The sequence below is a fragment of the Dicentrarchus labrax genome, unplaced genomic scaffold (assembly GCF_905237075.1).
Source record: "Dicentrarchus labrax unplaced genomic scaffold, dlabrax2021, whole genome shotgun sequence".
Taxonomy (NCBI): domain Eukaryota; kingdom Metazoa; phylum Chordata; class Actinopteri; family Moronidae; genus Dicentrarchus; species Dicentrarchus labrax.
The window spans coordinates 13,317,096-13,341,459 of NW_026136702.1; the positions used below are offsets into that span (position 1 = coordinate 13,317,096).

Here is a 24,364-nt window from a genome sequence, read left to right on the forward strand (position 1 = left end):
ATCTGCATCCCAATTCCACACCATATATAAATACTACACTCTAATCTCCGTAGTACATTGTTTGGCAGTTAGTAGACTCATGCACTATAATTACTTATCCGTGCAGCATTATCAGGATATTTTGCAAAGTGTGCAGCTGCAGATGCCAATCAAAGTGAAACTACTACCAGAAATTCCAAATTTGATTCCAAAAGCATCCCATTTAGCAATGAAAACATTGAAGGTTTCCCTCAAAAATCATGTGATTTTAGCAACAAGGAACTTTCCTTTTTTTGTTTATTCTGGCCACCCCTGTGGACAAAAGAGGAAGTGTTTCTACCGCCTCCTTTCATTGATTTCAAGGGGAAACTGACTGAATCCGACCTGGTGGCAATAGCCAATTTTTCCTGAATGAAATAGATACGATATTGTTAATATTCAGCATGTAAAGCTATTATATCAGTGCTGCCCTTGGGAAGGTACCAGGGATTGGCTGATTGCCGAGGAGCTGGTCACACCTTAAAACATGGTGGGAAAGCAAAGATGGACAATGTACCTACTGAGAAATGGAAAAGGTTACCACAGCCTTGGACCACAATCATCTCTAGCCTTATGATTTTTACCCAAAAAAGGTATCAACATGGCTCTAATGGGTTCCCTTGACCTGAACATAAGTTGCAGGCTTCAGTAATTTCCAAAAGAGGAGAACTTGGGACCGGGTGCTTAGTCTTGCAAAATCTTAATGTGACTATAATCAGGTTTAAATGTCCAGTCCCTCGAAAAAAGATCACTTTTCATTTGATTTATTGGTGTGATCAGCATACAGAGAGGGAACGTCTAAGGAAAGAGACATCTAGAGGGAAAAAAGAGCGACAGGCGGTAGTATGATTCATGATTTTAGTCTAATTCTGCCAAAAGAATTCAGCTCAAGGAAATTACTAAATGTTTATAATATGGAGACATTTAGCATCTCTCTTTGCCTTTCTCCCTTACTGTCTGCTGTTTGCCTTTGGCAGGAAACTGACTTTTGACTGATGACTTTGCATATTGTTATTACCATCCTGAATTTCCAGTTTATTGTTTTTGGAGGATTTGGCTGTAAGCAGCAGACCAGAAATCGAACGTATTAGTACAACATTCATTTGCAGTACTTCAGGGTAATCAGACCCTTTAGGCCTTTTGCATGTCTTCATCAATCTTAACAAAAGAGTACTGCTCCCTCATGAAGCACTGTGGAAACAGGTGAGGACCACACCTACACAGAATAATAACACAATTAAAGATACAGTATGAAACTGAATTTAAAGTTTTGTAAGTATTGGATTTCTTATAGTTTACATTTTGTTGTGAGACATTTTTACCTGCATTGTTTCCAGGCTTCCACTACACTGTATATCTGGCCACTGGTATCAGGTTGCACCTATCTGACCTCTCTATATTTAAAACCATTTCATCCACAAATCAAAACCCTGTGAAAGTCCCCATAATCTGTGTTGACAAGTGAAACAATACGTGAGATCTCTAACAAGTGAGCGTGAGCGTTAGGCGCACTGTGTGAACACAGACAAAAATAGACACAAAGAAAGGAAAGTACAGCACAATCAGGTTCAGACAATTCAACATGTTTGTGCAGCACAGAGCTTTTTAACATTTCCACGCAATCTCTTTATCTGTCGACAAAACAGGTTTGAGTCAGAGGTACAGCGATCTTCAATTGTCAACAGGTAGTTTCAGTTGTAATTTGAATAACATGAGATTCATATGATAACAAATGTTGCAAATGAGCACCAATGAATTTAAAACTAGACTGAGAGTCTCCTTTTTGGGACAGACACACTAGCTGCACTTAGGCACAGCGGCTCTTTGAGTTAATGCTTATTTCAACTATGCTATTAACTGATTGCTGATTAATTGATTAGTCGTTCGACCGAAAAATAATGACTATTTTAGTGATGGATTCATTTTAAATCGTTTTTCAACAAAAAATCCCAAATATTTCCCAGTTCCAGCTTTTATTTATCATATTTTATAGTAAACTAAGTATCTGGGGGTTTTGGAGAAGTTCAGAGAAAATGAGCAGTTTGATGTCATTACCTTAGACTTTATGATTATGATGGGTATTTTTTCACTAATTGAATCAAATAATTAAAACAATTAACAACAGATTAATTGATATAAAAATAATAATTAGTTGCAGCCCTAATGCTGATGTTTTGCTGCTGAGGATGATGTGAATGTCAATAGTTGACAAATGACAAAAACGTTTGTGTCATATTTCATGCAATCCAATACCTGTTGTGACATTTCACATAAAACCACATGGTGGCGCAATAGAAAAAGTCATGGTACCAAAAGTCACAATTCATTCTCTCATTCTCAATATATCTATATAGATATTGCGATATTTCACAGGAAAAGTGAAACCTTTGACCTGCTGGTGGCGCTAGATGTAAAGGAACCATTCATCCTCTGGAGACCATGTCTCTACCAAAATTTCATGGAAATCGATATTTGTTCAGACAGACAAACAGAAAAGCGTTGCGATCCAAAGAGCCATGCCACTAACATGGCAAAAAAAGCTTAATTCATGGGATTCCTGCAGCTTCTGTCAAAACTTTTCACTCTGTTCTCTGAGGTGGAAATGTTAGTGATGTCTCTCAGAATGTTAGTAAGCATGAAAATCATACAGCAGGAGGTTTTCCCCACTATGATGCTCTACAGGTCTAATGCATCGCAATGCTGTGTACAGAGATGATTGATGTCAACACCCTCCTCTTAATCACCTGAGAGGTATTCAGCCTCTTGACAGTCTGGCAGCCATTTTGAATTCTTCTCTAATGACTAGAGAGACAGGTTGCAGATGATGTTAGCTGACGCCGGTCTCACGGATCACTACCATTCTGTCAGTGATTAAGTGACTCATCTACCTCTAGTAAACAAACCCCCAGTAGAGCATCTTGCATCCATCAAAAGATGCCTTTGAGTCGCTCCGCTTATCTAACTTGGAAGGAATCCATCATACCTGTACAAAACGGTGGATGCTGTGTGGTCTCTCGGGAGTTGTCCCATAAACAAACACATTCAGTTAAGACTGCAGCCATACATGTGTAAAGGGAGCACTGTTACTTTTTGTCGTGCAGAAAGGTATAGCATTCCCATATGTGTTCCGCTTCGGGGAAATAAAACTGAAAAACACTTGCAAGTTTTTTGTGACCTGATTTCCGAAGCTTCTCAAACAAACTTGACAAAACTCGAAATGCTGCAAAGTAAACTTCTAAAAAAAGAAAAGAAAACTAACCTTTCGAACTTCACATTTTTAAAATATCTATTAGGAAATGAAGTTGTATCTAAAGCCGAGCTTTCTTAAGGTAGTGCTCGGAGAAAAATAGTAAACAGACACATCTGTGAAAATACAGCTGACAAACTGACAACACAGTTGCTAGAGACATATTATACACTTGAGGAAACCTTTTATAAGTCCCTCTAAGAGCTAATGTGTCTCAGCGTAGCGGTGCAGATCCTCAACAGCACAGGCCGTTCTACACAAAACCCAAGCAAGGCACTTTAGTTTTTATTGATAGCTGCGTGAGTAGGACAAGTGTGGTGATGTAACAGATCTTTCTTAAATTGCATGGGCAGCATTGTTGGTCTGGACAACCCCTGAGGCTCAGTTTGATTTCAGCAGATTAATTTAGCTTCCTCTCTTACGCAACACCATCTCAGCTTTCAAGCTGTCTCACTGATCTCAGGATCACCTTTGACTCCTTGCATGGGTGGCTAGCTGCTGAACTGCACTCCCTTGATAACAGCTTAGAGAGGAAACAACACCGCTCTTGAAAAGATCCTTAAACATCAGAATCAAACCAGATAGCAGCACGACTGTTTGGCAGCAGAGAGACAGGTGAAAAGGCAGTGATGGATAGCGGCTTTGATGAATTCCTTAAAACAGCATGTAAGGTTGTAAAGGATCAAACGGAAACAACAGTATGAGAACCCTGCGTAGCATGTGTTTGATGTGGATTATCCACAGGCTAAAAAAAAAACCTGGTTCACTTTCACAGTAGGTTACTGCTACTGAATGACAAAAAAATCAACTTGGCTTGGACAAAATGGCTTGGACAATAATGCAGCTTTATTGTCGATTCAGAATGAAATTTAGAGGTTTCGTTTTATTGAAATAGTCACCTACTGGAAGGATCACAGACACCATTGGTTCAGGAAAAATTACCAAAAGATTTCATCAGAATAGCTATGACGCATTGTGTCGGTAACACTGTCTTCAGGAGATGTTTATTCTCAGGTGGTGTTTCACAAAAAGATTTGTGACAGTTAGGGTTATGTGTGCTGACATGTGAACAGGGACACATTCATAATTAATCCATTAAATATTAAAGGCGAGGAAGCTATTCACTGAAAGGATGTGCTCACTACATGGGTCTTAAAATAAGAGAGAGTGAAGGTTGATTGGTCTGAGCTGACGGCTGTGTCAGGAATGAGGTCACAGAACGGTTCAGCTAAGAGAGACAATGGTTCATACATATTTATTTTCTCAATATAAACTCAAAGGGGAACACAGTGATGTTGCACTACTGTACTGTCATAAAGTTTGGGGATCATAAGAGACAGAGAAAAAAATAAATTGAAGTTGTCATGAAATCTAACTTTTGGGCCAAACTCCAGAAACAGCGCCTCCTACAATTACCATAATTCAATTCAATACATCTCTCATTAAACCTTTCCTTCCTGCTAAATGTCCATATCGTTCTAACCAAGCAGCAACCTCAGTGGCTGGCAAATAAAAGCAACACAGAAGTAACAAAAACTGCAGTTCCCCGATCGTCCACTTGAGACTGTCTACAGAAGTGAGTCAATCTCCAAAAGACTCCATATTAAAAACCAAACTTTACAGCCTGGTACAAAAAACTATTTTAGTCTCTATAGCTAAATTTCCCCTTTCATGATAACTGTACAGGGCGGAATTTTTATATAACTCACCTGTATAAATTATATTAAGGCTTAAAGTTATGCATAATCAAAGGCATGGCTGCTTTGAGTGATGGGTGGGTGGTGTCACAGGTTCAGTAATCAGGCTTCATTCAACCCGCCTCAGCTCCACAGACACTGCGCGATTAGCCGGGAGCCAGCGGAGTCACAAACACGACTTTTCCCTGTACAGTCTGTTTCAAACCCCACACAGTTTGTAATGCAGCCTTTGATGCAGAATGCATGGTATAAATAAGATGATATCTCTAGTTCTGCATCAATTTTGATATTTTTTTGTGATTTCCATGCAGTGGAGTACTGTTTTAATAAGCTCCTTTTCGAAGCCACTTAAGACTTTATACAACTGTCTCACAGTACTGCAGTTCTCTTAGTGACAAGTAGATCTTTATATGTAACATTGGTCACGTGGCCCTTTAATACACATGAAGCTCTTAAAACAGATTATATCACTGACTTAGACAACAGGTTTATCACAACTTATTTTCTATTATATTCTTACTGTCTTGAGCATTTATCTCAAAAGCCAAATCAAGGTCACCTAACCAAAGCCATTTTCTACACTCCACAGAGCTTATTCACAGCTCCACGCTCCATTTGTCTCCTGTGGAAAAAAAATAACAACTGCAGCAGATCTGTAATTCCCACCTGGACAGCTTGTGTGATAACAAGCCCACAACAGGTGAAATGTGGCTTAATTTATCAGCTGGTGCAGCATTAATTTCAGACCCTAGCGTAAGCATCATTAAGAATCAAAATGCACCCTTCTGTTAAAGGAAAATATGCACATGTGCCAGTTCACAGCACCAGACTTTGATGTGTCCGCCCATATTTCAGAGACTAAGTGTTTGTTGAACTGCAGCCAACTGCCGAGACAATACTGGGCTTTTGAGATATACCATGCTCTCGAGTAGTGACGCTCTCGGGCTATAGCGGAAAGCTGATAGCCAAGTGATCCTTCAGCTGACTGAGGGCTGAGGCTTTTTGGTTTAAGCCTTCAATGTGGGGATGAAGGTGATCGATGTGGGAAAACCAAAGTAGAAACAGTGGGATTTAGGGGCTGCTGGCCTCATTCACATGCAGAAATTACAATTAATTTACTTTCATTGTAAAACGCTATTAACCCGTAACGTTTGGTGAAGAGTCCTCTCATTTAAACATATGAATCTGTATTAGGGGCGATTGCATGGTGATAACATGTCACTTGAAGTTCAATTCAGACTTGGATCCAAAGAGTGAGACATTCCACTGGTTTGATTGTCTTGGAAAAAACACCCGACACATGTCATTACCTGACATCATCCCTCCTCTTGTCTGTCCTCTTGGGATGACCAACACACTCCTCTTGTTCTTCGACAAGAGCTGTGTGCTGGTCAGCACCGAGAGGCCAGTGAACCCCAGATAGTCGCACTCTGCCGCTGGATACCAAACAGCCCATCACGAGATAGCATGCTTCTCGCTGTCAACCACACCGCAAGAAATGAGGTTAAATGGCACTATCTACACAATATGGGAGCCTCTTCTATTTTTATTAACGGTGCTGACAGCCTCTATTCTTTGGAGAGAGGCTGTGCGATTCTTGGAAATGGTTATAAATACGTACTGAGGCGTCTACAATGATTCCTATTTATCTATTTTGCATAGTTTTGTATTGTTTAAAAAATTGGAAACAGCTGTTTTCAGTACATGATGTGTTTCATAAATGCATTTGAATCTACAATCCAAACATTCTTGAGATGATTCAGTGCGGTGAAAAACTGCTGTTAATGATTGGGGGGACCTGTTTACTCTTAATTTCTTTGATGTAATGACCCTTTAAACAGCACGGAGAACTTGTTAGAGGGTTTCAGACATTTTGAAATTCCCCCTTTAGGGACATTTCTTTGATACTAACAACCGTGGTAACTATACAATCTAACTAATCTCCCACCATCTTTTTCCACTGAGCTATTTTGTGGGTGTGGGAAAAGCAGAGCAGCTGTGTGTAACATCACCTTTTAACATTCACATTGAAAAAACATCAGATGCAGAATCTTTTCCAGCGGTGAAGCATTATAGTAAAAAGTAACAGCCTTGCAGCTCTGTGAGCCTGTACTTAAGACACAGCAGTGCTTTGAGCTAAAGGTTAATGCAAATATGCTGATGTTTAGCAGTATAATGTTTTCTATGTTTACCATCTTAGCTTAGCATGCTGAAAATGGTATTGTCTTGTGTTGTATTGCAAAATATTGGAAAATTAAAATTCAGAGGATCACCAAAGTCATTAGGATTCTTCCTCTGGGGACCATGAATGTCTGTACCACATTTCATGGAAATCCATCTGACAGTTGTTGAGATATTCATCGTATGGCTAAAAATCTCTAAGGCTGCATTCACACTTCAAGAATTAGCACTCAATTCTGATTTATTGCTCAGATGTTTTTGTTTTTTGTTTGGCTGTTCACATTGCTTTTTTTAATATGGCCCATATCAGATTCCAGTTTTAACAGGTCACAGCCCCGCATGATGAATGTAGATCTAGAGTGATGTAAAGGTCACATGAATTCTGATATGACCGTTTACACTGAGGTCACAATACAAAAAATCTGACTTGTATCTAATTTGGATCACATATGAAAGTGACCCAAATTAGAATTGAAAAAAATTTTATTCTGGGTGATTTGTGCTGATCTGAGTCACATATGAGAAAAAAAACAAAAAACAGATTTGGGCCACTTATGCTTGCAGTTTGAAGTCCAAAAATAAATAAAATTTCCAATTAGAACATCATTTCACAGAAAGGACCTGGTTCTGAATGCATGACTCACCTAGCAGCTGGACCCCCCTTGTGAGGCCATAGATGTCTATGAGAGCCCACAGAGGTTCAGAAACATGTACACCGCTGAAGAATAGCATTGGGCTGGAGTCATTGATGCGGTAAAACACCCGGCCCTTCTTGTCCACCCAGAAGGAGATGATGTTCCCCTCATTGGAGAGCTCCTCTGGTAGGGCCTTTGCCCAGAAGCCGCTCTGGGAGACCAGGTCTGGGCAGGCGTACTTCGGCAAAGTGTCCGGGTTGATCCTCGATGGGTCTTTGGTTGTAAAACCCAGCCGCAGAGCACCGCTCCAGCAGCACTGCTTTTTAGTGATCTGGAGAATACATGTTTATAATGAAGGATCAACTTTAAAATGAATCTTTACATTTTCTTCTCTGTTTGTTGTATGAATTATGAGCTAAAAAGATCCCATGCTAGTGCTAATAGTAGTACATTAACACGACTGAATAACAATGCTAACATGCTGCATATAATTAATCTGTAGTTTGTGTATGGTAATACAATTAATAATTACCATGTTCTTTATCTTATTTTAGCATGTTAGCATTCTAACATTTTGTAATTAACATTAACCCAAAGTGTGAATATCATTTGTTTTGCAGATATTTGGTCGTAAAACAAAGTAGATCAACATTTCGACCTGATGGTGGAGCTTTAAGTTTCATCCTGGGGGGGGGGGACTTCAATGTCAGTTAAGAAATTTCATTCACATTCATCCAATAGTAGCTGAGAAATTCTAGTCTGGACCAACACACACCAACATGGCCATCCATAGTGCCATCAGTGTGGCTAAAACTCTCTTTTAAGCAAACTACGACCAGTTACCTTGGTATGTTTATCACCTGCAAACGATTTTTGTCTTATTTCAAACCTCTATTTACTTTGCATTTACCGTGCCAGATAACAGTATTCCTCACATGGCAATGCTTGCCCTGCTCTCTCACTTTCGAGACATAGATGGCCTGATAGGTGAAGTGGAAACTTGTTCTAAGCTGCTGCTGCTTTGGCCCACACAAGAGCAGAGAGAGAAAATCAAAACAAGGGAGCAAAGAAGGGGGATGAAGAGAGAGAGACAGACAGACAGGGAGGGAGAAGGAAAATAAAAACATACTGGGAGAGTGTATCCAAACTGGGTCAATTTTCAACCCAGTGATATTTAGCATGCAGCACACTGGGATTTTTCATTTGACCTCTTATTGTAATTTCCCAACATTTAAAATCAATCTCACAAAACATTATCAGAATGAGAATAAGTAGTATACAGCTAGTGTATTTTTTTTTTTTTTACCTTTAGCCGAACTTGCTCGAACACAGCTATAGGCCTGTTGCTGAATGTGATGGCATTACAGAAGCTGGCCTGTCTCTTGACGGTCCTCTGGGAGATGTCCATGACGATCTGCGAGCCCTTGGTGCTGGGGTGGAAGAGCAGCGGGAAAGAGGACAAACTCCCACATGGTTGGATGGGCAGGCAACGCTTGGGCTTGTGGTGGCATCTGTGGGATGTGGCAGGAAACGGCCCGTTCAGAGAATCTACGTGGAGAAAGAAAAGTGCTTGCTTAGTTTGGTCCACAGGTGGGAAGCAGAAAATACATTACTGAATAAATTCTTCTTTGGGGACGATTTACCAAGGGGTGTAACAAAACACAATTTGATACAAAAACACTGGGTTTTTCTCTTATTTTATTTATCAAATTAAAAAAATATATTATTATTTCTGACGTAGGGTATAAACAGTGGAAAACAATGCATACCACAATTTGAATCCCTCACGTATATTGCGATTTAACCTTCTTGCAATATATATTACATTCCTATAATTTACAGTAAAATACCCACACTTTAGGTTAAATTAGAAGATTAGATTAGATAGTCCGTACCACAGCAGGCTTCCCTTTAAATTATATAATGACATCATAAGGTGAACTCCAGGTTGCGATCTGCTGTCACATATAACTTCCTCATACATATGTTACAAGCTCCTGTAACATCCAATCAAGCAAAAATACATTAATAGAATCTAATACTTGGATTATGCTTCAAGGTAGCACATTGCAAACACACAACTGCTGCAGACATTAGAGAACAATGCGCAAGGTAAATTACATGCAAAAATGTCCTTGGATGGAAAAGAAATTCTGTGCAAGGACAGAATTGCTCCCTTGGTTATGTAATTAAGCAGAACAATGCAGCTGTGAGAAGTGCATGCTCCAATTTCAGTAAAGAGTAATTTCACTTTTTGCTATTCTACATCTTGCCAGATTTTAAACCAATTTGTTTCTGACCGTGCTGGAACACACTGTACAATAATCAGTAGAGAGGAGATGAAGGTTAAAGAAAACACAAATGATTACCTCACATGTAATGTGCTCTAACGTCATATAGCATCCCTAACAGCTAAATTAGCGCAACAGAATGCAAGTTCTTGATGTGTAGCTTTATTTTCAGCTGACTGATACAGCATATTCAAAGCTACTCTCATAATAGCGAGGCATGGCTGTTACGTCCATCCATCTTCTTTCCAACTGTGCTTCATGTTTTAACATGAATCACAATATTTATGCCTGAGAGTCACTACCTGCCTTAAATGAAAAAAATGTAAAAGGATACATACAAAATAGCTGCCACTAAATGAGATTAAGTGACATTTATTGTGCTTAGCTGGTCAGAGGAAGTGGCAAAATAAGAGCAGACCCAAAGGAGAACATCTGACTCACAATATGCAGCAGAGTTTTGGACTTTTTTCCCATGTGAACATGTGTGAATCATGACTGCTCCCACTTACAGTAACTCATAATAGAGCAAAACATATTTTTTTCACATCACATCTCTCTGTTGGGTTTTATGCTCACAGTCATCATGAGCCTGATATTGCACTCACTCCCTTTCATTAGTACCAGCTCTCCCCATTTCTGTTTCGACATTTCTCTTCAAAGCACAATGCCAAGGTCACTGTGGTGTTGTGGAGAATGCATTTTCTCACAGAAACTGGGTTCTCGTTAAATGTAAGGCAGGATTATTAAGAATTGGTAACATGTACAAATATCATCTCATCAAGAGATTTGTTACAGTTTCCTGCACTACAGTTCTTGAGTCTTCTCTACAATGACATTTAACAGTCTTAAAGTGCCATAAAATCCAGTCAATGTGCCAAGACTGGAAGCCAAATAAATAATTTAGGCCTAATTAACACTTCTTCGTCCTTGAGAACTGCACGTATTTTCACACCTAAATTTGGAAGACTGTGTAGGAGCTGCTTCTATTTGTCTGTGAGAGAAATACCATTACCATTGCTGAAAGAGAGATATTCTTGTTTCCTTTGAGTGACCTTGGAGGGTCAAGAGGTTTATTGTGTACCCTGGAGACCAATCAATTAAGACAGTCAGGCTTGACGATCACTAGTCATGTGACTTTTGAAACTAGGTCTGTTATAACACCACTGGGCTTGAGCGGTGGATGATTTCCCTCCATGGATGTTAAAAATGTATAATATGTTGAGGTTAAACTAGAAAGAGTGTTTCCTTTCATATCACAATCAGAGAGGCTCTGCCAAGTGTTCTGGGCTCAGTACAGTGTATTTGTTAAGCTCTTCGCATGCTCTTGTCCCTGCAGAACAATGTCGAATTGTGCTCTGTGCACAACAGTGGTCTTAAATGAAGTCATAACAAATCCTTCAACCATATTGCATCCATGATGTCATGTTAGACGTGATGTCTTCAGGAAAACAAAACAGGACTGTATTGTACTCCATCAATGACCAGGCCCAAGACTGAATAGAGTATTTCCTGTAAGGTCTGAAAACAGAAGCAACACCTCACAGGCTATCTGCAAATAGCGTAGCAGCACTCACGCTTAATCCTCTAATCCAATATCGTCTTTTATTCTCACTATTCTAATATCATCTCTGGAGCAGCTTTATTTTCTCATTCTGGAGTGGGTTTACAGCATCCGGAGCACACAGAGGACTGTATAAACCATGAATACAGTAAATAAATGGATACATAAAAATACCACATTTGATTTACTGTAAATGGCAGTTGGTTAGAGCCAACAGTGCTGATGATACAGTGGCTGCTGAAGTGTGTTTAAAAAGTCATGCAACCTGACGGAGACATCAAGGTAAACAGTGACCAGAGCCCTGCCATGATAAAAGAGAGGTGCCATGACGAATGTCAGATGAGCAACTTAAGGGAGGATAATGTTACTTAATGCACCACCGCACACAATGTGACTGCCTCTGCTGTCATTAATCGGAAAGGACAAACAGTGCAGAGACAATGAGTGGCCCTGGCCAGTGTCACCTGGCCTCTTACGCTCCCCTGTGTTTTATCCCCAGGCTCGGTCTCACTATGGTGTGACGTCAGTATCGAGGCTCGGTGGCCCCCTCTCACAAGACAGGCACTCACAGGAAGCATGCTGGAGAGCTAAAGGGCACATGTATGTCTTTAGTGATTTCAAATGTCTCGTAGCTTGAGTGGTTTCAATAAGAACTAAACAACAAGTGATTCTTAAACATCTCAGTATCACTGTGTATCATTCCTGTTACTTTTACAGTTCTGTTTATTTGCACCTAACCATCATTTTCATTAGTGATTAATCCGTTGATTAGTTTCTCAATTAATGGATTGATCCTCAGGTCTAGAAAATAGTGTAAAAATGCCTGTTACAATCTCCTGAAGCTTCCAATGTCTTGTTTTGTCCAACCAACAGTCTAAAACCCAAAGATATTCAAGGACTAAGGAAACCAATTCACTTTTGAGGAACTGGAACCAGACAATTTTGGCATTTCTTTCTTTTAAAAAAGACTCAAAAGAATTAATTATCATTATCAAAACAGTTGCTGATTAGTTTCCTGACGATCAGCTAAATGAATAAACTAATCAACTTGCAGCTGTAGTAATGCTAAGTAATGACTCATCAGTGCTGCTGGTTCTGGAGCTATTTTCTAAATGACGGGACACCACAAGCCAAAACTGAAGCACAGTTTCTGTTGAACAAGAAAACAAGAGCTAGTGATCCCTGTTACTTGAAATCTCAATGCTTCGATAATCATTTAAAACTTAAGAAAAAAAAAAAAAACTCAAGTCAACACATAGAATTAATTTCCTTTCTTTAAAAACTGGTTCTTCAGTAACACAATGATGCAGAGCTGCCAAACTGGAAGAGCTGAATAAATCATGAGCTTGTGAGCTGGTCAGGGGCCTTGCAACATAACATAGATTACATTTTGAGGGCCCTGGCTGAGCTCTTGTCAGAGGGCCAAGAATTTCTAGCAGCGACCCTGCCTGCACCTATATTGTTATGTTGTTATAGTGGCCCCAAACAGTGAAATTGGAAAAAGGACTGTATGGATTGGCCTGTGTCCATCTGTCCAACTGGGAAATGAGATGTTTACTGTTGCCTGGTTGTGTACTGTGTGTCAATTAAAATCATCGGCTCAAAACAAAAAAAGTATGATACATTACATATGTCCGCTTTATAGCCAAACAACATGAACATGAAATCAACTCATAAAACATCTAAAGACATCTGAACTGAAGACCAACTTCATGAGAAATGAGCCCTACAAACTTAATTACTGCAATTGTTATCAATAAGGGCTGAAACTAATTATTATTTTCATTATAGAGTATTTTAATCATTTCATTTTCTTTAATTAATTGATAATTGTTTGGTCTATCAAATGTCTGACAAGCTGTCCATCACAATTTCCGAAAGCTCAAGGTAACTTCTTTATATTGCTGATTTAGTCCAAAGACATTGAATTTACAGTCATATAAAACATTTCATACATACAAAAACATTTATCATTTTACTTTAAATTATTTATGTATTAACTATCATCATAGTTGCTGGGTTATTTTCTGATCAACTTCTCTCCTAGACTAATATTTGATACATCAGATTTGATCAGAATATGAAGTAAACAATTAATATGCAGAAGTCTGAATAAAAGAGCATTAATGAGTGAAACACACTTTAGATTCACGCCTTGCTTTCAAACGTATTGTGTTCAGGACATTTAAACTGCAATAAATATTATAATACAGTAAATAATTAATTATGTATCACTATCAGAAAGCATATGAAAACAATTAGACATTAAGATTATATTTGCTAATAACCAATTAATAATTCAGGACATCAAACACTAAATTGTATCTTATGTTAACTAATTGGCATTAAAGCTCCTGCAAGAAACTTTAATGTGAAAACGGATCAATAAAAACGTCCAATGCACCTGTTATCATCCCTTGAGACATCTATAGCCTAACATACATGATCAATTGATTGCCACACAGAAGCATAAACACCATTGCCAACATGTTGACATCCATTAGGTCTGTATCACTTTCAACTGTGGGCGTCAAGACAAACAACAAGCCAGGTGGAAAAAGTTATGTACCAACTTCGTTCAGTTTGTCCGGTTCTATTTCTTTTAAGTATAACTGTAACTTAAGCAGGCTTCAATGCAAAATAAATGAATAAAAGTGCAACTTGTGATGTTTTAGAGTATGATGCTGTGGAGGGTTATCAAATTTATTTCCTTTATATTAAAGTCGTGACTTACAGAAGGTGGTAAAACTTGGCTACTTTCTCTTCTCATTTATTTTAGGCTGCCAGGACGCCTACAATGTTCATGCACAAAGGCTTGAGGCTGCACAAGCACGATTACAACTCGATTATATCATCTTCTATTATAACAAAGCCTATAATAAAGAATCAACACAGGATGCCAGCTGTCCCTTACCGTAGAGGGTATTTCTGGTGATCTGACCTCCCATGGCTGGATGCAAGGTGCGTTCACCTCTTCTCTAACTGCTGGATCCACAAACGTTTCACATTCGGCTGCGCGTCCTCAGCGGCGACATTAGACGGACACGACTCCGTTCACAAAATAAAAGTCCCGACAGTTGATTCAGCGGCAGGTTGTGTCTATCCAAAGCCTCATCGACATTAAAGCAATCAGCAGCCAACAGATCCAGCACTCAGCGGCTCCCCTCAGTCCGCGCACAGATCACGCTGAAATTAACATAAAAGGTGGTAGTGGAGGTGGGGCTTCCCAGGACTATTAACGCTGTAGCTACCAAAGAGAGGACCCTAAGAGTCACTACGAGCAATAAATCAGCATTATATTCCTATTGACTCTTAGAGGACACTCATCTCCATGTAATATAGGCTAAATAACTCTCTAGAGATTTATGTCTGCAACAGAGATCCTGTTTTTTTTTTTTTTTTTAAAGATTGTCTACCATTTATTTACCATATATAATATTTATCACCACTCATTTCCCCACAATCCCCAATTCCTGTAGTCTTTTGCTGAAGTCTTTATAAAACAGGTTTGCGGTGGGTTTTTCCCTCCCCACCTGTTTGCTGCCCTCACCCACTTTGATCTCCTCTTTCACTTTCAAATTGCAGGCTGTTGTTTGACTGCATGTACATTCACATGAAGAAGCTCAGATGTTCCTAGAATCAAGCGAAAAGAGGAAAGAATTCTGACAACGGGGTTTAACATTTATAGTTGTTTTGGCACAAACTCTCTGAAAACCACTTCCAGGACCCATCTGGAGGGAATGAATGAAACTGACCGTTAATACAGAGATGTTTTTCTTCCAACTACTGAAGGTTTAAGGGCTTGTTGCTTTATGTTCATCTAAAGTCAGTGTCTTTACTCAACCTAGTAGTGTTTTCAAGATTTACTTGGCAGCTTGTAGGAAGATGAATGCTGATGCATTATGACTTCATGTCTTGGCGGTGGAGTTGCCACGATGACCGGGCAGAGACAGCGCTGACTTCAGGCTTACCATAATACTGGAGCTGAGAAATTGGGCCTGAACAGCAAGGTTGGGTTGTAAATTAACTAAAGTTTTTATTTCATAACAAATTTTCCTCAAAGAGAGTTTTATGTCCTTCCTCTTTTCCTTTCAAGTAAAAGGAACAACTTTTTAGGGCTTCTCTGGAGTGTCTGGCTTCAGAGGTTCAGAGTTGGCATGATGGCCCTGGTCCCTACCGGGCACCTCTCAGGATCTGCCTTGTCGCCTTAGCGTTTACATAACTTGTGTCGGCAGCCAAGGCCTGTGAGACACTGTATTGGCTTGGTAGCATGAGCTATATTCTCATATTGTTTATACAAACTGATTGCGGTTAACTCGACTGTCTGTAAGCAATTTGCAATGAGGGTAAAGCCATACCACTGGGGGTTTTGCAGCATTTTACATAGAGATTTTCTATGAGAGGTGGTCAAACCATTGTTGCAGGAAATTGAGATGAACTAAAAATATCAAAGCAAAAAGTGTGAACAGAACACTTAGGAATTTATGGCACGGACCCTGTAGCTATCACAGTCACGCTTAATGGAGTTTGACATGCCACCTGATCACGGGGCTGTCAAAATGTGATTGGCTGTTCTGTAATACAAGCAGATGTGTTGTTCACTGTGAAATAATAAAACATGATGCCTTGTGTCCTACAGTAATATCAAAGCAGCATGCCACTGATCAGGCACCGAGGGAGGTTGCCAAATATCTAACAATTGCGAAATATCAATTACAAAACACGAAAAACTAAATATTTTTGCCTAAATTGAGTGTAAATTCACCTTCATAGTGCTGCACAACAGAAAAACTGTCACCGCATTTCTGATAGTATGTAGATACTACCCAGTACAACACCTTTTATAATGGTATACCTGTAAATAATCTCCACAGAAGTACTAATTTTGCATGTCTTTGTGGTAGTTTTCATCTCTTTTTGTAGTCATTTTGTGTCCCTTTGTAGGCGTTTTGCATCTTTTTTGGTCATTATATGTTTCTTTGTGGTTGTTTTGTGTTAGTTTGTGGCAGTTTTGAGTCTCCTTGTAACAATTTGAATGACTTTCCGAAAAGAAATGTTACTTCAAACAGAGGCTCTGTGACTGCAGGGGGTGAAGGGGGCCCCTCTGCCTGTGCCCAGCTGTTTTGTAATCCATCCACGCATGGAAGTCACAGCATAGTTGTTTCAGAATTGGCTAAATTTGCTTAAATTCAAACATTATATATTCTCAGCACTTTTCAAATGATCATTATTACCCAGTTCTTTGTGTAGTAGTTTTGAAGCATTCACTCAGCATTGGATATACACTGTATACCCTGACAGAACAGACTGACACCTCCTCCCACAGTAGATTATTTGTAGATGGGCGCCTGGCAGGCAGCAGCTGCCTGGTGGGGTGTGCTGGCGCTGGGCCTCCGCGGACATCTTGACAACCTTGTTTGAGGGAGCAGTGTGCGCTCGCTCTCTTTGGGGATGATCCATGTTGAACAAAAACACCATTCTACTCAGAGTTTGGACCCTCGCCCTGGAGCCATATGCAAAACATTACAAAGCAACACAAGAACATCATATGATCCTCAACAGGGGGGCGTCAGCAGAAAAGGAACCCCACCCAGCAGGAACTTATCAGAGGTGAAATCAAGTTGTCACATAGCATTCAAAAGTGACAGTGACATATAAGAAACTGGGGGAAAGGTTATTGATCATGAGATTGTCATCAGACAAGCTGTAGCTAGAAGGGACTCATTCATCTAATATTACCAGAATCCAGTTTCTTTATTGGCAAAGAATTCTCGCAGAAAGACTTTTGACTGCAGTTGTTGCAGGCTCTCAGTGTATCCACATGCAGAGCTAGAAATGTGCAAACAAACAAACAGACAGTCAGCTAATAGGTGTACAAAAAGTTCCTAGTTCACTATAGTTCTGCATTTCTTCACTTTTCCACTTTGATAGCTGCTCAGGGGTTTTGGCTGTTTTTGAACTAAGGGTTGTAGATCTAACAAGAAGAACATAACAGCGTTATGAGCTTGGTTTAGATTTTATTTAGCCTGGCGTTCAGTGGTGTGCAGTGATCCAGAGACTGTGGAACCGAAGGATCATCACTGAGATTATGATGTGTTTAAAGACCTGAGGGACTATGAATTGACTCACTGAGACGCATACTCGATGCGAATCTCACTGCATCTCTTTAATCATTCAATAACTAAGCTAAATGATGGCCAAAAAGCAGCTTTGAGTGTTTTACCATATATATCCTGTGGTTCACAGCAACGTTGCCATGCCTTCTTTTAAGGGTAATTGCTGATGATGGATAAACGTGCCCGACTGCATGACTTGACCCCGACTCTTGGGTCAGGACAGATGTTTTCCATGAAGGGTAACTGAGCGGCAGGACCACAGGGTAAATCTAGGTAGTGGTGTCAAAATATTTAGAGTGAATATATGTGATTGTTAACCCTGTTTTCAGTGATATTGTCATTTACTGGTTAAGTCTGTGCATAAGTTAAAGAACATTTATTCATGGTACACTTTATATGACTGGCAAGAGGAAATTATTAGGTATATCATTTTTAAATAAATAAATGTATTTAAAATGTATTGTTCATTCTGTTTATAAGAGGACCTGCTTTTATCTGTTGGGCTCCCACATGTGAAGAAATAATTTCCACATCAATCTTTGAATCTTTCAAAAACATTTACATGTGAAATGCTTTCATCTGAGACACCGATAGCCCTGCTGTATATTTGAGACAGAAATCTGCTTAAGACACAAAAATGAAAGGAAACTTGGCCCTAACTAACTTAAGACTTGGCTTGACACCTTAAACCACACTGAGCCACATTGAACACTCGAGTCTCAAAGTTTGGCCAGGTAAAACGGCCTCTTGTGTGTAAGTGTAGTTTGTTCTCTTTCCAGGTCTTTGTAGTGTAAAAGAGGGCCGAATAAAAACAATTCCACTATAGTTGTTTCTGTTTACTTTGTTGTACGACTATTGTACAATTTCATATCTTTCTGACAGGGAGATCCCTCCTTTGTTGCTCTTCCTGAGGTTTCTTCCTGTTTTCCTCTTAAAGGGATTTTCTGGGTGTTTTTCTTTCTCTAAAAAGGGTCTAAGGACAAAATATGTTTTACAGTGTATAGATTTATAAGCCATTAGAGGCACATTTGTGTAAAATTTAACATTAAAAAAAACAAAACAGTGAAACAGGCCTTATAGCCACACACCTTGAATATTTAGTTATTAGGCACATGTCTTCAAATGAAATGCATAACATATACATAAAAGAAATAGTTTGATATTTTAGGAAATCTGCTTGGGATGAGAGTCAGATGATTTGTGCGTTAATTATAAAGCTACAGCAGAGGGTTAGCTTACCTTAGCACAAACCGACATGCAGTGTGTTGGGGGGGGGGGTTGCCCTTACCCTGTTGCACCAGCTGTAGCTGAAATGTAAATTATTGCTAAGTTGTGATTTATGCATTACTAAAAGGAGAAGAGAGAAAAATTACAACTTACCTCTAAGTAACAAACTAAATAGTTACCCACGCCCCTAAGGTCGAGTAAATCAGAAAATGTCACATTATACTCACTGATGGTAGAACAGCAGTTTTCTGCTACACAGCATCATTTTTTCATTGACTGCTGCCATTTTGTGACACGTTTATCGAGTACAGACCTAATTTATTGATATGCTATTTCAATATTCATCTGCTATGTTTTGCTACGATGCCAAGTGACTCATGCCAGCCTGAAAGCTAATGTGCACGGTAACCATGGCAATGGAACTCTATCATTGATTGCTGATTGGCCACTTGCCTTAGTTATGACTCTACCTCCAAACTAACTAGTTTACTAACTAAAGTTATGCCCGAAGTAAACAAACTGGTTGTTACTCAGCCTCTAGTGTCGACTTTACACCTTAGTAGAGAACTTACACAAAACAGGTGCAACCCTGCAGGGGTGTTTGGCCCCAAGTGTCACCCCATTATGCTTACCTCTAACACTTCACACTGTCTTTCAGAGGCTGTAGTGGGCTCAGTTTTAAATAAAGAGTGAAGATACTGATATCATATGAAACTAGATTACCTTACTAACTAACTAACGCTTCAAAATTAAGCTAAATTTTGGCAATGAAAAACCTGGCACGGCCATTTTCATCCCTTGGGTTGTATGGGTACCCAAAATATCCCCCACTTCATTCTATTCCCATAGAGTTTCAAGGCAAAAACCATGCAGTTTTTTGCACGTGGTATTTTTGCATACTGTATTTGAATATTTCAGCATACTGAGGTCTCTAAACAGTATTGGAATTGCATAAATTGGGAATGAATGAAAAGCTAGGACACAAACCTCATGCCACCCCTGCAATAAGTCAGTGCTTCTCTTGTGCCATCCCATAAAGTCTGGAAACGCCCCCGCAACCCAGTCCAGGACGTTACTTCTCTCAGACAGGAGATAGTCCAGCAACACAACCCCCTGTAAAACGATGAACTGTCATATACATTTAGGTTTTCGTACAGTTAAACAAACAAGATATAACATGTTACTATGTGAGCTTTAGCAGTCCTGGTAGACAGGTTTAGTTCTGGTTGGACAGAACCAGTAAATAGCATATTTCCTAAAATGTTGAACTGTTCCTAATATTTGAATTGGATGATTTAAGACTTTCACCAAAAGACTTCAAAACTGCACTGTTTAGTAAAATGATGTAATGTAAATGTCTGTATTCTTTTTATTTATTGTTCATAATTTCCCTCATCGTTAAAGAAATTCATCATTATCTACTCGCCCACATGTTAATCAAAACTCCAGTGACATTTGAATAACTGTCAGACACACACTGATATAGCCCCCACATTTCCATCTTCTCCCAGACTGCTGAAGTTAAAGGAGCCATCCTTTTCCAGCCACAAAACAGCATTAAATGCCAATCACATTTCTCAAACTAGCTCATGCACCATAATCAGGTGTTTGTAGCCAAACAATTGCACTGCGGGTCCAGTCATTATCCCCTCTATTTCCCTCAGTGAATACGCTTTGTTTTAACAGTCACACCAGACCACGTCACCACGAGTGCTGTTAGTGAGGAAAATAATGAGGTATTCAGGGAAATTTGATGGACATTTACTGTTTGGTTTTTTTCCATCTCTGTCTAAAAAGATGGTCCCATTAACGTCATCAGTTTTGGAGATGACAGGACTGAATGGCCTGGTCATAATGTCACTGGAGTTCTGACTGAGTAGTTAAATTGACAGTTTTCATCCTGATTTTTTCTTTTTCATTTTCTGTAGTTGACTTTGAACATGTCGTTTTTTTTAATGTGAGTAGTATTGTAAAGTACGATGTGTGCCTTGTTGTGAGCAAATTTAATACATTAAACTTTATTTAAATATGTGATTTAAAGGTGTCAGGGTCAGATACTATGACTGTAGTTACTACTACTGCTAAACTAGACTAGTTATCCTTTAGCAGGACTACTTCATTTGGCATTACTTTTTTTCTCTTAGATTTACCGGTAGTTACTGCCGTATTTATGTGCTGACAAACACAGTTTCAAAGAATGTAGGGCAGCAAAATGAATTTCTCAATCAAAAAGTGGGTAAATTACCTTAAACTAAGGCAATCTCACTAGCTAGCCAACAAGCCAGAGTGCTGATGCTGCAGTTTGGTTTTGATTCCTGGATATTAAAAAAAAAATCATATAATAATAATAATCATTTTTAAATGGTGAGATGTCAAAAAACGTCTCGTCTAAACTCAGTTTGGTCCAAATATTGAATCAGCCTTCTGTATTTTGACTTTGTAGGGCAGTATAGTGTTCTAGGGGACAGAGTTTGTAATCCTTAATTGATGTTCGTATGTTTACATAGTGTACTGTAATAAACTTGCATGTTCTTTTTAATGTAGGCCTATATCTTCCTTATGAGTTTTGCAGACCCGTAACTTGTAACTTGTTCATTAGTGGTGAGTGGTATATTTAGATCACATTTTACTTACTTACTTTATTTTAGGGATTATAAAGAAACATATACATACATATATAGATCATTCTGGCAGTCACTGATAATTGTTGTAAGAACTGAGATAGTGTGTCTGCAGAGTTCTTGAGACAGTGGTTTCATCTCATCCCATGATGCCCTTATCAATAACCAGATATGATAGTTATGGAGCATTTATTGGAGCTTATGAAAACAGCATCTGAAAGCAGTCCTTCCACCACTTTAATTACTATGGAGAGTTCAGATGATAACAATTGATCTTCCTCCACAGAGGATAAAACCCAAGCCAGAGGGAGGAAAAAAAAAAACCTCACTATTATATAGTCAGGATCACTGTAGCTAGATTTTCATCACATATCCATTGTGCAATTCAGTACAGATTCCCATACAAATTTGAAAGAATTGAAGAACAATAAGCTATAATTTTCTTGTGGAATATAATGTATGCTGACCTAGAAATCCATGCATATTAAAACAGCGAAATAATATGAGAATAACAATGGAAGGGCTCAGCACACAGTTACCAATTAGTTCTTCATTTTTATAAGAAGGCTCTTTGTAAGCTATAGGATCACTGCAGTAGCTGTGGTTGAAATCAGGCACCATCCATTTTACAGATGTTCCCATCAGCTCAGTTTGTGGTTCATTTTATGCAACACAGCAAATCAAATGAATTCACGGCAGATTTTTTTTTCTCTTCAAACAGCACCTGCATCTATTCAGCTGCAGAGGAATTGAATAGATGCTAATAAATCAAAGCCAGGTTAAGTCTCACAGCCCATTCAGTTACTCACAGTGGTTTAGTTATGCAATGGTGGTGAGGTGTCATATGACCAATGTGAGAAAGTGAAGGAACCTTCAATGTTAAAATTCCTACTTTGCATTGAAACCCCAGAACATCTAAGCCCTGCTGTACTATGAGGAAATGCTGTAGTGCAGTGCAGCTGTTTACAGTCTTTCCACCATTGTTAGCATTGTATTATAAACTGTTTAAACCTTCACTAATATAGAGCCTGTAAAGCATTGCTGGGGCCGAGTGTGACTGCAAACATGTTGGAATGTTAACTGAAGCAAAGAGTAAACTAACTGTGAATAAAGCAAGTTTATAATGAAATATGACATTTATAATGAATAAATATTTAAGGTGGTCCCTCCAGCTTTGGCCTAATGCATAATTAAAGTACTTTACATAAATTCATAATGATGTAATGACAATAGAGGACATAATACAAACACTATCTCTATTTGCTTATGAGGTGTAATATACTGATCTTATACTGCTGCTCAAGGCATGTTTTATTAAATAAAACAAGCATATGGGCTGTTGGACAGCTTACAAATAAGTGTCAGTATGGAATTTTAGGTTGAATAATTACAGTAAAGCTGAACTTTAGTTTCCCCTTATTCATTACACCCAACATATGAAATGACGGCATTTCAGGCGAACCAAATTCAACATGGTTCATCTGCTGGGGAACATAAATATGCTGAGTAAATTCCCTGGAAATTGTCCCGTTAGATTTTTATACTTCTTGTGTTTGAGTGGATATTGTAACCGGGTGTTAGAGCTAACCAAATGTCCAAAATTGAGATGGTTTGATCTCTGTGCTAATATTTAAAGTCTCAAGCCTAACTCAAGATACCCCTGATAACATGACATTTATCAGGGTTGATAAAGTGACCTTTACGTGTAAAACTGATGGACCCTTTAAAATTTTATTTTATTTTATTTTATTTTACTGAGGAAAATGTTTCCTCAATGCAATGTGAAAGCAGTTTTTTTTAAATTAAAGGACTAGTGTTTAGGATTTAGTGGCACCTAGTTGTGAGATTGAAATTTGCAATGAACTGAAACCCCCTGACTCAACCATGTGCGAAGAAGAAACTACAGTGACCACGAAACTTGTGAAAAATTCAAAGGGCGCTATAAAGCCAGTGTTTGTCTGTTTTAACTGTAGAAACATAGCGGTTTAACATGGTGGCCTCCAGGGAATAGGACCTGCTCCCACTGTGGATAAAAACAGCTCATTCTGAGGGAACAAAAACACAGCAATTGTTATATTCCGCTGTTTATAAACTAATCAAACATACCTATGAATATTACATTCCATTTCTGCCAATAGATCCTCCTAAATGTTACACACTGGACCTTTAAATGTCAGTATAATTACCATATTTAACATATTTAACTGCGGACAAAATGTATTATGATGCTTGGGGAGAATTTTATATTATAAAATGCACATTTGTGACATTTGGTCAGGATTTTTTTATTCGTCATGTTAGTTGCTACACTTACATGACAATACCCTAATGGAAGAGAGTGGTGGTTTCAAGAATATCTGATTTGCTGCATGCTTGAAAACAACCCAGTCAGGGTTGGTGACAATAGAAGTGCCTAGAGAATTTCTAGTTGAGACCTGAAAGGCCTGTTTAATCTGGCCCAGAATCTGATGGTGTTTATTGAATTTCTTCATATGGCACACGCCCTAAAGGAAAAGGCAAGTGATGACAAGATTGGGTCTTCTTTAATATAAATCAGACAAAGATCAACTTTGAATAAGGTTAATCAAGTTCAGTGTTTTCACTGACTTTTTTCAGATATTTTTAAGAAGGATGATAATTTTAAACACCTTTATTGTAATTTTACAGTATGTTCCCATGCATCCAAACACAAATCCTATAATTTCATCCTAATATTATGTTTTTTACTACATAATACAGTGGCTGAATGCACACTTTTCACCACCTGATT

The 24,364-nt window shown here is 38.8% G+C and overlaps 1 protein-coding gene across 1 annotated transcript in view; it reads right to left on the reverse strand.

Annotated features, from left to right (window-relative positions):
• neurl1ab (neuralized E3 ubiquitin protein ligase 1Ab) overlaps positions 1-14,820 on the reverse strand; it is a 30,948-nt gene extending 16,128 nt beyond the window's left edge. Inside the window, exons 1-3 of the mRNA XM_051375557.1 lie at positions 14,545-14,820; positions 9,085-9,326; positions 7,788-8,109 (exon numbers count right to left, since the gene is read on the reverse strand). Coding sequence (XP_051231517.1) covers positions 7,788-8,109; positions 9,085-9,326; positions 14,545-14,578 — 598 coding nt within the window. The 5' untranslated portion in view covers positions 14,579-14,820. The remainder of the gene's footprint in view (positions 1-7,787; positions 8,110-9,084; positions 9,327-14,544) is intronic.
• Positions 14,821-24,364: the final 9,544 nt, after the last annotated feature.